Source organism: Macrotis lagotis, chromosome 1 (genome assembly GCF_037893015.1).
Source record: "Macrotis lagotis isolate mMagLag1 chromosome 1, bilby.v1.9.chrom.fasta, whole genome shotgun sequence".
NCBI classification, from domain to species: Eukaryota; Metazoa; Chordata; class Mammalia; order Peramelemorphia; family Peramelidae; genus Macrotis; species Macrotis lagotis.
Genome location: NC_133658.1, coordinates 629532955 through 629548561, shown reverse-complemented (window position 1 = coordinate 629548561; position 15607 = coordinate 629532955). Strand labels below are relative to the sequence as shown.

Genomic DNA, 15607 nt, shown 5'->3' with positions numbered 1-15607 from the left:
CATTCTTTTCTTGTCCCATAAATGTCAGCTTTAAAATATATTATACCTTGATATTTAGCTCCTTCCTGCTTCTAGCTGCCCTAATATATGAGAGTCATATGAGTTATCAGTATCATTTTCCTATGCAGGAATAAGATTAGTTCAACATTAATAATTTCATCATAATTTGTACTTCCTGTCCTCCCTCTATGCTTCACCTGAATCCTATATTTAAAGATGAAACTTTCTGTTAAGCTCTAGTTTTTTCAACAGGAAAGTTTGAAAATCCCCTATTACATTGAATTTCCATCTTTTTTCCTGAAAGAAGTTGTTCATGTACAATACTAACCTGACTGTTCACTGCTGAGGGAAGGGGAATGGGAAAGAAGGATGGAAGGAAATTTTGTAACTTAGAAATATACATGTGCATATGAATGAAAATAAATAAATTCTTTAAAAAAGAAAAAGGATGTTCAGTTTTGATGGATAGTTGATTCTCAGCCAAACTCTTTTGCTTTACAGAATATCATATTCCAAGCCCCATAATTCCTTATTGTAGAAGCTACTAAATCCTGTGTAAATCTGACAGCAGCTTCACAATATTTGAATTATTTCCTGACTGCTTGTAATATTTTCTCCTTGACTTGAGAGTTCTGGAATTTGATTATAATATTCTTAGGAGTTTTTATTTTGGGATCTCTCTCAAGAGGTGATCAGTGGATTCCCTCAGTTTCTATATTACCTTCTGCTTCTGGACATCAAAGCAATTGTCCTGGAGAATTTCTTGAAAAATGAAGTATAGGCTCTTTTTTCTGGACATGACTTTCAGTCAGCCCAATAATTTTTAAATTATTTCTTCTGGATTTGTTTTTCAGGTTAATTGCTTTTCCAATGAGATATTTCTAGTTTTTCATTCTTTGGTTTTATTTTATTGTTTCTTGATTTCTCACAGTCATAAGCTTACCTTACCTCCATTCTACATTTAAAGGAGTTATTATCTTCAGAGAACCTTTGTATCACTTTTTCCATCTGGCCAATTCTACTTTATAAGGCTTTCTTTTCCTCAAGGCCTTTAGGACTGCTTTTATCCATTTGATACAAATCGGTTTTTAAGATATTATTTTCTTCAGCATTTTTAACATCTCCTTCACCAAATTGCTTACTTCATTTTCATGAAGCTGCTTCTGGAAGGCCCAGTCCAGGAACTGTAAGGGAATTGGGGGAAACTGCAGAGGTCTCTCTACCCAATGGTTGTGCAGGTCTGCCTCTGGTTCCCTGGGCAAGGGGTGGTACAGAGGCCTGTGTGCTCACTCTGGTGAGGCAGAATTTTTCCTCTGGCCTTCCCAGTTGCCCTTGTCAGTCCCTGGGCTGAGAGGCCTGGTAACACCCTTACCACTTCTAGGCACCCCCAAGAGACCCAGGTGCCCAGTGCCTGGATGACCAGAACCGGTTCCCAGGTTGCACTGCAACCTTTTCCCACTCCTTGTAACATACATTTTCTGCAAATCTTCCAAGTTGTCTTGGCTAGAAAATTGTTTCACTCACTCTTTCTGTGGCTTATGCCTCTCTAGAATTTGGTTATGGTCATTATTTAAAGGTATTTGGAGTTATCTAAAGGATAGGTGCTGGGATTTCCTGCCTTTATTCTGAGACTTGGCTCCGCTAAATTTTCTACTGAAAGTAATTTTCAAGTTGAAAATTTTGAAAATACTTGCTAGTATGTATGAAACTCAAATTAGGAATTCTTGTGTTAACAGCAGGTAGTAATAGGAAGGAAATGTAAGATCAAATTTTGTGACAAATTCAGCTTAGGATATATCATCTTAAGAAAGAAATATTTCTCAAGATACAAAAGTCCATGCAGTGTAAATAGCAATCATGATCCCATTAGATAGAGAACCTGATAACACTGTGAGTCTATTTCTGGGTATAGTTGGAAAGGAAGCAATAAAATACCTGGTAACTTTCTAGGTTATATAATTATTTCCGTTGCTTTTTACCTGCTGTTTTTACTTGCTGAGGAAGTTTGGGTACTATCAGTACTATTTAAATTATGGTACCATGGGACAGATATCAGGTCACCCTACTCTAATTAGGGCCCTGATTGTGTGTGTGTGTGAGTGTGTGTGTCTAATAATAGATAGATATATTTATATACTTATATGTGATTGTACACAGAAAGGTAAGTACAGAGAATAGGAAGGAAAGAGAGAGGGGGGAAGGGGAAATTAGAGGGAGCAATGGAAGGGGAATGAGGGGGGAGAAGAGGGAGTGAGAAGGAGGACATATGGAGCCATTTCTAAATATCTACCATAAATTATTTAGAAAGCCACCAGAACATGACTTCTGATCAGATCTCTTCAGTAATCTTCAGTTTATCACAGTATCTTAACTCTGTTATATCCCACAAAGTAACATCCTGTTAAATATTAGCACTTAACAGTTTTGATTATCATTCTTATTACACAAAACAATATTAAGATATTGTGCCAAAATGTCAGTGATAGCACATCAAAAAATTATCTTTACAGTCACCATAGTAGGGAACTATGTAGCTATGAAGTTCAAGATCCAGCCCTGATTTTTATCAAATTATTATCACATTTAAAAATCAAGAATTTATGTCATAAATAATTTAAAAGATAAATTAAGATTTAAAATGTTGAATTCTATCTTCTTTATATTAATAAATTAATGAATTGCTATTATGGCACATTAATAAGTAGCCTTTGTTGAAAGTACAATCCAACAGAGGATAAGTGGAATAAGCATAGTATGATCTTAAATATATATGTGTGAATTATGTATATGATCATAGATATATATGAATATGAATTGTTCCTGCATAAATGTTTATAGAAAATGTGTACATATATATGTTATAAGTGCATGTTTACATGAATGTATCCATGCTTAATTGTAGCCTTCTTGGAGGGGACAAAATTAAAAAAGTATGCCACAGAGAACAAAAGAAACTTAAAACAGAGCAAGGAAGGGCATAATGTAGTATTTTTATAGAGGTTTTCTTGAAGTGGAAATTTTTTGCTTTATTTTTTTGAATCATTTCATGTTTTGCTATATGTATGGCAATTTTGTCACATTTTGTATTTGAGTTTAAAATAAAAAAACTATTCTTTTTTTTTAAATGCAATTCTTTAAACCCTCTCATTTTCTTCACTAATAATCATTCAATATTGAATCTTTCCTCCCTAACCACTAAAAGTGGTTCTCACTCATATTTTGTTGACACATTATATGTTATTGTATATTTTATATTATTATGTGATCATCTAAAATTATTTCATGTTTAATTACTTCATCTAAGAGTACTGTCTCCCAAAATTCCTAGAGATGGTATCACAATAAATATGCATACATTACATATGTCTCATCCTCTACCAAAACTCAATCCTTGACTTGCATAATAGTAGATATATAGCCTAAGCACTCAAAAATGTTTGAATTAGTTTTAGAGAAATACTATAGTTTTCATAAACTGCTTTATTAACTTACAATGTATGAAAGAGGAAAGAAATACAATTGTGTGTGTATGTGTTTGATATATATGCATTGTAGTTGAATAATTAAAAAAAACTGGCCTATGGTTTGTTTCCACACCAAATTTTTGTCTACTCAGAAATGGCATTGTTTTTATTTCTTCTGTATTTCTGCCATACTTTACTTTAGCTTCCCTTTTTCCTTTTCCTTTCTTCATCCTTTATTCTTTAGAGAAATTGTGAATGTAGAAGACAAAAGAGGAGCACATAAAATGTTTTGAATTATCAGTAATCAATGGTGTTACAATTATTGCCATAGGTACATCAGTTCTTTAAATGACTAGATTTTCATGTTATTTATTAATATGATCCTAGTCTAAAGAGCAATATGCTTAATATAAAGTATTCCATAAGGTAACTAGCAATTTATTTTTAGATTTGCAGTTCATTTAACTTGCTTAACAAACATACTATTTAAAAACATTAAATTAAGTAATCTGATTGTTTCTTTCTTGTTAGAATTCTTTTTTGGACAGACTGGGATGCTAATTTTCCTCGTATTGAATCTGCCTCCATGAGTGGTGCTGGAAGAAAAACTATATATAAAGACATGAAAACTGGGGCTTGGCCTAATGGACTAACTGTAGATCATTTTGAAAAAAGGATAGTATGGACAGATGCCAGGTAAAAATACACCAATATTCAAATATTAAGGAATCATTATTAATATTTTTGGTTATTGTTAGGATTATTATTTTCTGGAATTCTAACTTTCTAGTTACTATGACAGGACTGCAAATAAATTTAGGAAACTTTATTGATATCATTCATTAGGGTTATAGTGTTACATTATCTTTGTTCTATAAAAACCTGTACTTTGTGAATGGGTTTTAATAAAAGTTTTATCTTTCTTCAGGTCAGATGCTATTTATTCTGCCCTCTATGATGGAACAGACATGATAGAGATCATAAGAGGTCATGAATACCTTTCTCATCCCTTTGCCGTTTCTCTGTATGGAAGTGAGGTCTATTGGACTGACTGGAGAACAAACACATTATCCAAAGCCAACAAATGGACTGGACATAATGTCAGTGTAATTCAAAAAACCAGTGCACAGCCTTTTGACCTTCAAATATACCACCCAAGCCGTCAGCCACAAGGTAAGAGATTTATATTTATTAATTGTTCAGGGAGGTTAGATTTTGTTTTGTTTTGTTTTTCACCTTGAATTTATGCTGTAAGAATCTAAATTCATTACTCAGAGATAAGACAAATCCACTTTAAATGTATAAACATAATCCTGCTATTTTAAGTTGTTCTATATTTGGTTTAACATGCCCTTTTCTTTGTGCGTCATTCTATCATCTTATTATTTTCCTAGATAGATGCAGAGAAAGAATATAAGATAAAACAACAATGGTTCTGACTGGCTTTGTTTCACTTATAAGGCAATGAAGCAAAGACTTTAAATGCCTTTTGAAAATCAGTCACTAAGTTTGAAAAAAATCAGAACATTAATGGCATTTCTTGTTGATTGAAAATTCTAGCCAGAGTTTGTTCCCATTTTGAAACAATGATTAAAGCCTTATGGCTAGTAAACCCTGCCCTACTCTCTTCCCATGTGGTTTATTTGCCATCCTATAGTCCCTTCACAAATCAAGAATATAAAAAATAGTTGGCCTGATTCATTTTATCATATACAATTTTATCACATACAATTATTCAATTTGGAGGAAGTAAAGGTTAGTCACTAAGTCAGATACTTGCATTTTATAGTCCTTGCACTTGTCTACTTTGCCCATAAAATATTGACTTGATTATCTCCAATAATAAAAAAGAAAGGGTTTGGGATTAGACCTGTGATATAAATCATATTGGAGATTCCAATGAGGATCCTCTACTAAGTGAGTTTGATACCTCTCTGCAACTTAGTCTTCTAGAATTGCCAGAGCACTGAGAAATGAGTGGTTATACTAACAGACTTAAATTTAAGTCTTCTCAGTTCTATGACCAACTCTCAATACCTTATGCTATGTTACCTCTCATTAGAGAGAAAGAAACAAAGTGGCACAATCGTAGTATATATTTCTGTCACTTTCAGATTTAGGGAAAGGATTATTTTTTACTTGCTTTTACCATATAAGGTTTACTTAGCCCAAAGTAGGATTTTACTTTTGGAAAACTTGTGTTTCTTTTTTCCACTCTTTGGGCTACTTTTAAAAATCTTTTCCCAAGATAGGCAGAAGCATTTCTAATCTTGATATACATTTAGAAAAATTTTCCAGTGAAGAAGCCTTATTTCTTAAGTGAAATACAGTTGGTTTTCAATTCTGAAAATGATCAGAGGGCATTCTGTTCTTTCACATTACAAGGATCACTAACCATATAACAAGCATTGAATTATCAGTCTTGTTTATCTACCTCAGTGAAAAAGGACAACCACTTTTGGCGGGGGGGGGGGGGGGGGGGGGGGGGGTGGGAGTGAGACCATATTAGTTACTTTATTGCCAAGGAAAGTTACAGTGAAAATAGTGACAAAGGCTTGGTTAATGCAAATACAATAATATTATAATTGAGAATAATAATATGAGGTTCTTGAAAATGGTAGTATAAAATTTGTTACATATAGTGCAATAAAATTGAAAAATATTTCCCATAAATTTAAACAAATAAAGGTTTAAGATACTCGTTGAAGCTGTCTGATTCTCCAAGTAAGAAATTAATGAGGTTCCTAGGACCAGGATGCTAACAAATAAACCTTCAATGCACACATACATTTTTATCACAGTTAAGTGAAAATTGTTTATTATTATTAGTATTATTATTAAAACTTGGCTTCCAATGTTGTTCAAACAACATGACAAAACATTCATTGCATGAAATGATAATATTGTTTCTTTAATACTTCCTTTATGACTTGATTTATAACTTTTAGTTATATAACTGCACAGAAGTGATGTTAGATATTTATATATCCATTTTGGGAGTTTTCTAATTTCAAAAATACATAGCCTTTTCTGAATATTTCTATTTTTTTAAACTAGAAAGCATTATGTTTTTGGAGAATTGATTTTGTGTGTGTTATATAGTATAGACAAACATTTTATGCAAATAGATAAAATATGCATTAATATTATTATTGATAATTTAGAAATGATTTCAAAGTAATTCTGTTGGTTAAGATGGATAACAAAATGAATAGTAGAATAAAGATTCATAAAAGACCTCGACTTTGAACAAATTATAAAAAGTAAAAATATCATAGGGATAAATGAAAAATTTTAAAGATAGAATCAAATAATAACCTAAGAAGTAGAAGATTAAGAAGACATTAATAGACAGTATTTTATCAAGTTAATAATTGTTGTATCCTATGAACCTTGAATAAAACTAACACTATAGGAATCATCTTTATCCTAAGGAAATGGTTTTAGCAATGAACAAAAATTTTCTTTTATGACCACTGATCAAAAAAAGAACTAATTCTTTCCTTTTAAAGAAACAAGATTTTTGTTTGTTTGTTTGTTTGTTTGTTTGTTTTGGTATTTGCAAGGCAAAGGAGTCAAGTGACTTGTCCAAGGCAATGGGGTTAAGTGACTTGCTGACTCCAGGACTGGTGCTCTTTCCACTGCTTCACTTTAGTTGCCCCCAGGACCAAGACTTTTGAAAATTATATCCTGATTCATAATCCATAGGGAGAATGGGGTGATCATGCTACACTCCTAAAATAATAAGTTAGGAATATTAATGGACTGCAAGTTTAGTATAAATTAACAGTTAAAAATGGCAAGCAAGAAAGTTAATTTAATCTTGTATTGCATTAGCAAAGGTGTAGGGAAGTAGGAAAGTAATGCACGGTTGCGTTCTCAGACTATATCCAGAGTATTGAATTCAATTTTTAATTGCCATGATTTAAGCATGATACTGATAGAGGAAATTATTAGAATGGTGAGAAACTCAGTTTCTTGCTACATGACTGACTATTTAGTCTAGTAAAGAGCATTTTTAGTGAGCAAATGACTGCTATCTTCAAGTATTTGAAAGACTATTATAGAAGCAGAATTAGACTTGTTCTGCTTGATTCAAGAGGGCAAAACTTCAACAGTGGGTGATACTTGTGATGAGGTAAAAGAAGACTTGAGATTTTTAAAAAAGAACAGGGCAGCTAGGTGGTGTAGTGGACAGAGTAATGGCCCTGGAGACAGGAAGAACTGAGTTCAAATGTGACCTCAGACATTTAATAATTGCCTAGTTGTGTGACATTGGGTAAGCCACTTAACCCCATTGCCTTAAATAAATAAAAAAAATTTAAAAAGAACAAAATGAAACTATCAATTAAAAATTTCTAAAACTAAAAGGAGTTGTCTCAAGAGATAATGAAATTCCCCTCCACAGACACAAGCAAAGGTAGGATATCTATTGGCAAGTATCATGTTGAAAGGATTCTTGTTTGTTTATAGCTCTAACTTATACCCACTCTGTTGTTTTGAGATCATTGATTTAGAATTACAGGGGACCTTGGACATAATTGAATCTAATCCATTTATTCAGTGTCCTATGAGGAAACTAAGATCCAGGAAGATGAAATAACTTACCTAAGTCACATTGGATTTCTTACAAACCTTTGAAATGCAATAGTGAACAGTGTTCCTGGGTGAAAGGATCATTCCTGTATTCAAGAAGTTAAGAAGATACACATCGTCGAGAGTAGGGCATGGCAGTGCCCCTGTGATCTAAAAATTACATGTAAAAATTTTTTTGACTCTCCCTTTATATCAGAGAAGTCTGATTTTTTTTCTTTTATAGGGTGTTTACAGTACCTGATTGTAAAATTTGGATTTAATATTTGAATATAGACTCTGTGTTGTCTTCTGGCCTTCATATGTTGTCTGTGGCTTCTGTAAACCCTTTCACACCTGCCCCCCCATCCCTAATTCCATTTAATTTCTTATGTTGACTGGCAGTATATCAGAACTGCAAAGAGTCAAGTCAGGATGTGGAAGGTATGGCTACAGTTGTATTAGATTTTTTTTTGCTAGTCATGTGTAAGTTATAAGTTAAAATTTTTGTTCTATTTGGTACCTATATGATTCAAAGCAAGAAACAAAATCATGTGCAAAAGAAAATTTCATATTAATGATAGCATAATTGCAAAACATAAAAAGAGCACTAATGCTCTTTTATGAAAAACAGAGAAATAATGAAATGTGCAGTTATCAGTCCATTTTTTCCCCTATTTCCTACCTCACTCTTCAATATCCAAAACAGTGCAAATGAAGAAGCCTTGGAAAATCTAATTATTGTTCTTTCATTCATAGTTAAATGTCCCTCTGTTTGGATAAAAACTTAAACTGTATGGTTTTTGAGGAGTTCATTGAACTTATTTATCCCATGTTAAAATGGGTTTACTTTGAAAGAATAATCTCTACTTGCCCTATAATCTGAACAAAGAACATTGTTTTCATTATTTCACATTTTATTATCCTTATATCCATGATTTTGTGAAGAATTGTTCTTTTTCTATATATTTACCAAAGTCATTTAGGCCTTTCTCCAGGAGATATTAAATTAACCATTACATTCCTTATTGCATAGTCCTTAATATGTATCATAATAAATCCTGTCAGTTCAATGACCTATTCTTCATCCTTCAGTTCATGACAGTGCTCTGCTGTCCTTTAGTTTTGTCAATAACTATGCTTTTTTCTTCAATATACTCCTCCCACACACACACACACATTTTCAGAAGTCCAGATCATTAATTTTTAGAATATGGCCTACCTTCCCTATGGCATCCATAACTTCTGTTAAATATCATGGCCATCATCAAGATCTTTGTCTTTGGAGTCAAGCCAGTTCTTGTTCAGTCTCAGATTATTACAACTACTAACTTTTCAAACACTTTTATATTATAATAACCTCAAGCCCAAGCAAAAATGCTTCTTAGCTACAATAAACAGTAAATTATAAGAAATGAGATTTGATAAACTAATTAAAACAATTTTAATATCTATGAAGGCACATTTTAAATATTTACTTGAATAATCTATGTTACATAGTGGATTGAGTCCTGGGCTTGGAGTTGGGAAAACTTCTATTGGCATATTTTGATTGGCATTATATGCCCCTGGATTTAAACTCTCTCAATCTTAGGTACCCATATATGCACAATGGAAGCAATAATGGTAACTAATTCAAAACTTTTCATGATGATCAAATGGGATAATATCTATGAAGTGCTTTGTGAAACCTAAAGGACTATACTAACATAAGCTATTATTATTATTAATGATGAATTTGTTTCTGTATTCTCCATTTAAAAAGTGACTATAACAGTATTAGTTGCTATAAAATTGCAAAGAAAACAGACTTTGCTTTTTGTTTCATGGAGTTGCAAGGCCAAAAGCATTAATCATCAGATGACCAGCCACTGGTGATTTGCCTTACTGGTATTAGCTAAGTAGAACCTCAAAAAAAGCAAAGATTTGTTCTGTCCCAAGGTCATACAAGAGACATTATTCTATATACTAGAACAGGTCATAGCTTGTGTTCTGCTAATATAGCCTTTCAGAATCCAGTAGAAAGATGAATGGTGGATGTGGTTAACCTGAAAAAAATATGACCAATGAGATGCCTTGAAGAACATGATGCCATTAAATAATTATATGATAGAAAAAGTTAAACTTGTCATTTGATGAGTTAGAGATGAGAAGTAGAATTATATACTCCAGTGGAACCCATTGTGATGTTAAGAGAAGTCAAGAAAGGACTCAGCATGTTATATAGTCCTCTGCCTTCTGGGAAGATGTTGGACTAGATCAGAAATTTCCAAGCTCTTCAAATTTCCTACAAAAGCTACAGCAAAAATAAAGAAGTAAAGGTGGAGCCAAGATGGCGACAAGAAATGATCGCATCTTAGGTGCTCTCTGATAAAACTCATAAACTAAGGACTCTAACTAAATTTTCAAGACACAGAACCCACAGAGGGACCCAGTGAGGCATTTCTCCTACTCAAGGTAACCTGGAAAAGAGCTCCCTGGGTCGGAGGGGGAGTCCACCAGAGTGGTGGCCTGCCAGAACAAAAGAACTTCAGCCTCCCAGAGACAGCCCCAGGGTGCTGGGAGCCATGGCTCTCAGCAGCAGGGGAGTCTCTTGAGCTACACCCTGAGGAGCACAGGTCACAAAGTGGGGGAACAGCGGGGGACCTCTTCCAGAGAGAACATGTGAAGCCCAGCCCTCAGGGCACACAGCAGCAGCACAGCCAAGTTCCAGGAACAAAAGCAGGCAGAGCTGGTAAGCAGGAGCCCCCAGGGCATGAGCCCATTGAACCTAGGGAGGGGAGTGAAGAGAGACTGAAGATCTCTGACCCTGGAACAGGACTCTGGGGCTCTGACCACATTTAGATCCTGATTGCAGTCTAGGCCCCCCCAGAGAAGAGCAGGGTACCCCTCCACCTCAGCCCCGTGGCAGAGGGAGGCGCATATGGTCATTCACAGACCAGTAGGGAGGACAGAGCCTTACACACTGAGACCCTTGTGGGAGTGTCCCAAAAGCTCAGGAAGCACCCCCAAAACAGGCTTAGGCTGGGAAAATAAGCAAGCAGAGAAAAAAGAGGAACACCATTGAGAAATATTTTGCAAATGAGGCCAAGAAGGATCAAAATACTCAGTCTGAAGATGAGGAAACACAAGCTCCTGCATCTAAAACTCCAAGAAAAACAGGAATTGGGCTCAGGCTATGACAGAGCTCAAAAAAGACTTTGAAAATCAAATGAAGGAGCTAGAAGAAAAACTGGGAAAAGAAATGAGAAAGATGCAGGACAAACATGAAAATGAGTCAGCAGCCTAGTCAAGGAAATTAAAAAATTGCTGAAGAAAATAGCATGCTAAAAACCAGCTTAGGTCAAATGGATAAAACAGTTCAAAAAGTTATTGAGGAGAAGAATGCTTTTAAAAAGCAGAATTGGCCAGATGGAAAAAGAGATAAGAAAACTCTCTGAGGAGAACAAATCCTTCAGACAAAGAATAGAATTCAGGGAGATTGATGAATTTACCAGAAATCAGGAATCAATACTTCAAAACCAAAAAAATGAAAAATTAGAAGAAAATGTGAAATATCTCATTGAAGAAACAACTGATATGGAAAACAGACTTACGAAAGATAATTTAAAAATTATTGGAATACCTGAAAGTTATAATCAGGAAAAGAGCCTTGACATCAATTTCAAAGAATTACTACAGGAAAATTGCCCTGATATTCTAGAAGCAGAGGGCAAAATAGAAATGGAGAGAATCCACCGATCCCCCCGAGAAAGAGATCCCAAAATACCAACCCCTAGGAATATTATAGCCAAGTTCCAGAACTCCCAAGTCAAACAGAAAATATTACAAGCAGCCAGAAGGACACAGTTCAAATATCATGGAGCTGCAGTCAGGATCACACAGGACTTAGCAGCAACTACATTGGAAGCTCATAGGGCTTGGAATATAATATACCAGAAGGCAAAAGAGCTTAGAATGCAACCAAGAATCAACTACCCAGCAAGGCTGAATGTCCTCTTCCAGGGAAAAAGATGGACTTTCAATGAACCAGGGGAATTTCAAATGTTCCTGTTGGAATGGCCAGAGCTGAACAGAAGGTTTGATCTTCAGATACAGGACTCCAGTGAAGCATAGAGATTGGAGAAGTGGAAAATATGAGGGACTTAATGATGATGAACTGCATGTATTCCTGTATAGAAAAATGCCACTGATAATACTCATATGAACCTTCTCAATTAACAGAGCAGGTAGAGGGAGTTTTTATAGTTGAAGCACAGGAGAAAGCTGAATTCGAATATAAAATATGGTGTAAAAATGGAGTCAATAGAAAAAAAGGGGAAATGTAAGAGGAGAAAGAAAAAGGAGGGGGGGAATAGGCCAAGATATTTCATATAATAAGAGTTTTCCTTATTACAATGAGCTATTTCAATGATATGGAAGGGGGGAAGGCAAGGGGGGATTGAGGGAAACTTCACTCTCATCAGAGGTGGTTAGAAGAGGAAACAGCATATATACTCAATGGGGTATAGGCATTTGGAGTAAGAAGGAGAGAGCGGGGACGGGGGAAGGGGGGGGTGTGAGTGATGGAGTAGAGGATGGACCATGGGTGGAGAGTGGTCAGATATAACACATTTTCTTTTTTTTACTTCTTGCAAGGGGCTGGGATTGGATGGCCTGTCTGGGACCATAGGGCCAGGTGGATGCAGGACCTAAGGGGTGGTATGGGGGCTTGGGGCCTCTTGGCCCCAGGGCCAGGGATCTGTTTGCTGCGCTACTCAGCTACCCTACAGCAGAGTCAGTGAAAGGAGAGAGAAAATATAGTACATGGTAGTGGAAAAATACAGAAGTAACTTTTGCCATGGACTTATCATAAAGAATGTGATCCACCCATGACAGAGCTGTTGATGTTGGAACAAAGACTCAAGCACATTTATTATTATTATTATTATTATTATTATTATTATTATTATTATTATTATTTGGGGGGGGTACAGGGCAAATGGGGCTGGGTGGGCTGCCTGGGGCCGCATAGCAGGGTGATCCTTGTGTGTCTGAGGCTGGATTTGGACCCAGGTGCTCCTGGTTCAAGGGCCAATGCTCTGTCCACCACCCAGCCACCCCTACTATTATCACTATTTTGTTTTATTTTGGGTCTTTTTTCCTTTTTTTTATTTTTGCAGGGCAGTGGGGTTCAGGTAGCTTGCATGTCACATGGCTGGGTGATTGTTGGCTGTACGGGGCCAGATGTGGGCTTGCGTGCTCTTCGCTCCAGGGCTGGTGCTCCGTCCATTGCATCACCTGGCCATACCTACAATTATTACTATTTTTTTAATTTTAATTTTTTTCTCTCCCCTTTATTGCTCAAGCAAGTCCATAATTATGGAGGGGGGTATTTTGTTTACTCTTAAACAAGAACATTTTACTAATGTAAAAACAATTACTTGTACAAAATGAGAATAAATATTAAACTAAAAATAAAATAAAGAAGTAAAGCAACTGTCCTCCTTACATATCTTGAGATGGGAAAGAGGAATTAGTACTGATCAAGGGTATCAAACTGATTTTTTCAGTAAAAGGGTAGAATATGTTATTTACAGTAGCTTCTCTTTTGATTTCTGAATTTCTTAAGCCTGGTGTAAACAATGTGTTTCCTAGAACAAATGTGTCAATTATATAGAGTATGCTGTTCAATCATTTCAGTCATGTCTGACTCTTCATGAGAAAGAGACTGGAATGGTTGGAAAAAGAAATGGCAAGCCACACCAGGATCTTTGCCAAGAAAACCTCAAATGGGTAATAAGAGTTGGACACTGATAAACAATGTCTAACCAAGAAAAATTAAGCTTTATACATTTTCCAGAATTTCTTTTTTTTAATTGATATTTTATTTTTCCAAATACATATTATGAAAGTTTTTCAACATCCATATGGATAGAGGGGCAGAGTCAAGATGGCTGCATGAAGACAACATTTTCTGGAAACTCCTTCCCCCCAAAACTCCAAAATCCATCAAATTATGACTCTAGCTAAAATTTAGAGGACCCACAGAAAGTCTGAGTGATACAATTTCCCCCAGTCCAAGATAACTTAGAAGTTCCACAGAAAACGTGTGCTTCACAGGGATCAGGGTTGGAAAAAGTTGTGGCCACAGCACAACACAGCCTGGGGATCATAAGGAACAGCTTGAAGGGGTGGTGAGAGAACTCTGCTGCACCAGATTGAGTTCAGAGTGAGGAGCAAATGGACTCAGAGCAGCCTTACGTCAGGAATTGGGGAAAACAGCATGTACCATCAGAGCACAGCACAGGGGAGACTGCAGAAATCTCTCTGCTCTCCCTGGAGCAGGACTCTGCTCTTTGCCCACACTCTGATCCATGTTGCAGTTTGGGCTTACATACTAAGATAGCAGAGCAGGGACCCTCCTCACAGCTCCAGGGCAGAGGGGAGCACCTGTGGTAATCTACATATCAAAGCACAGACAAGAGAGCATAAGACCTTGGAGGAATAAAGGTCACAGTGGGGTGTCCCCAAAGGCCCCCAAAGACTTGCAAATGTAAATTAGTCTTAGGCTGAGGAAATGAGCAAACAAAAGAAAAAGAAGGATCTGACCATAGAAAATTACTGTGGTCCCATGGAAGATTCAGAAGATGATAAAATCGAAGCTTCTGTATCCAAAGCCTCTAAAAGAAATAGAAAATGGGCTTAGGCTATGGATGAGCTCAAAAAAGACTGAAAATCAATTAAGGGAGGTGGAAGAAAAATTGGAAGGAAAAATGAGAACAATCCAGATAAACCATGAAAACCAAATCAGCAACTTAGTGAAAGAAATACCAAAAAAAAATACTGAAGAAAATAATATATTAAAAAAAACAGTTTAAGCCAAATGGAAAAAAGCAAAGCAAAAGGCAAATGAGGAGAATAATACCTGGAAAAAGGCAGAATTGGCCAGCTGGAAAAGGAGATAAAATAGTTCTTTGAAGAAAATAACTCCTTCAAATGCAGAATGGAACTAAAGGAAGCTGATGACTTTGCAAGAAATCAGGAAGAAATAAAAAATCTTCCAAAATATACAAAAATTCAAAGAAAATGTGAAATATATCATTGGAAAACCAACCGATCTTTAAGACAGATTCAGAAGAAATAATTTAAAAATTATTGGGCTACCTGGAAGTCATGACCAGGAAAAGAACCTAGACTTCATTTTTCAAGAAATAATACAGCAAAAGTGCCCTGAGATCCTAGAAGTAGTGAGTAAAAATAGAAATTAAGGGAATTAATTTGAAATTGAAATCCCAATCCCAAGAAATCCCAAAAGAAAAACTTCCAAGAATATTATAGCCAAATTCCAAAACTCCCAAGTCAAAGAGGAAATACTAAAAGAAGCCAGAAACAAACAAACAATTCTACTACCATGGCTCTATAGTCAGGATTACACAGGATCTGTCAGCATCTATGTTAAAGGTTTGTAGGGACTGGAATATGATATTCCAAAAGGCAAAATATCTTGGTTTATGACAGAGAATAAACTACCCAGCAAAACTGAACATACTTCTTTCAGGGGAAAAGATGGACTTTCAATGAAACAGGGG

General features: G+C 35.5%; 1 protein-coding gene across 4 annotated transcripts in view; it reads left to right on the top strand.

The window, feature by feature from the left end:
- LRP1B (LDL receptor related protein 1B) overlaps positions 1-15607 on the top strand; it is a 2479914-nt gene that overhangs the window by 1667480 nt on the left and 796827 nt on the right. For all 4 annotated transcript variants that reach the window (XM_074215080.1, XM_074215079.1, XM_074215078.1 and 1 more), the window contains exons 26-27: positions 3996-4160; positions 4393-4637. In XM_074215080.1, the coding sequence (XP_074071181.1) occupies positions 3996-4160; positions 4393-4637 (410 nt within the window). The remainder of the gene's footprint in view (positions 1-3995; positions 4161-4392; positions 4638-15607) is intronic.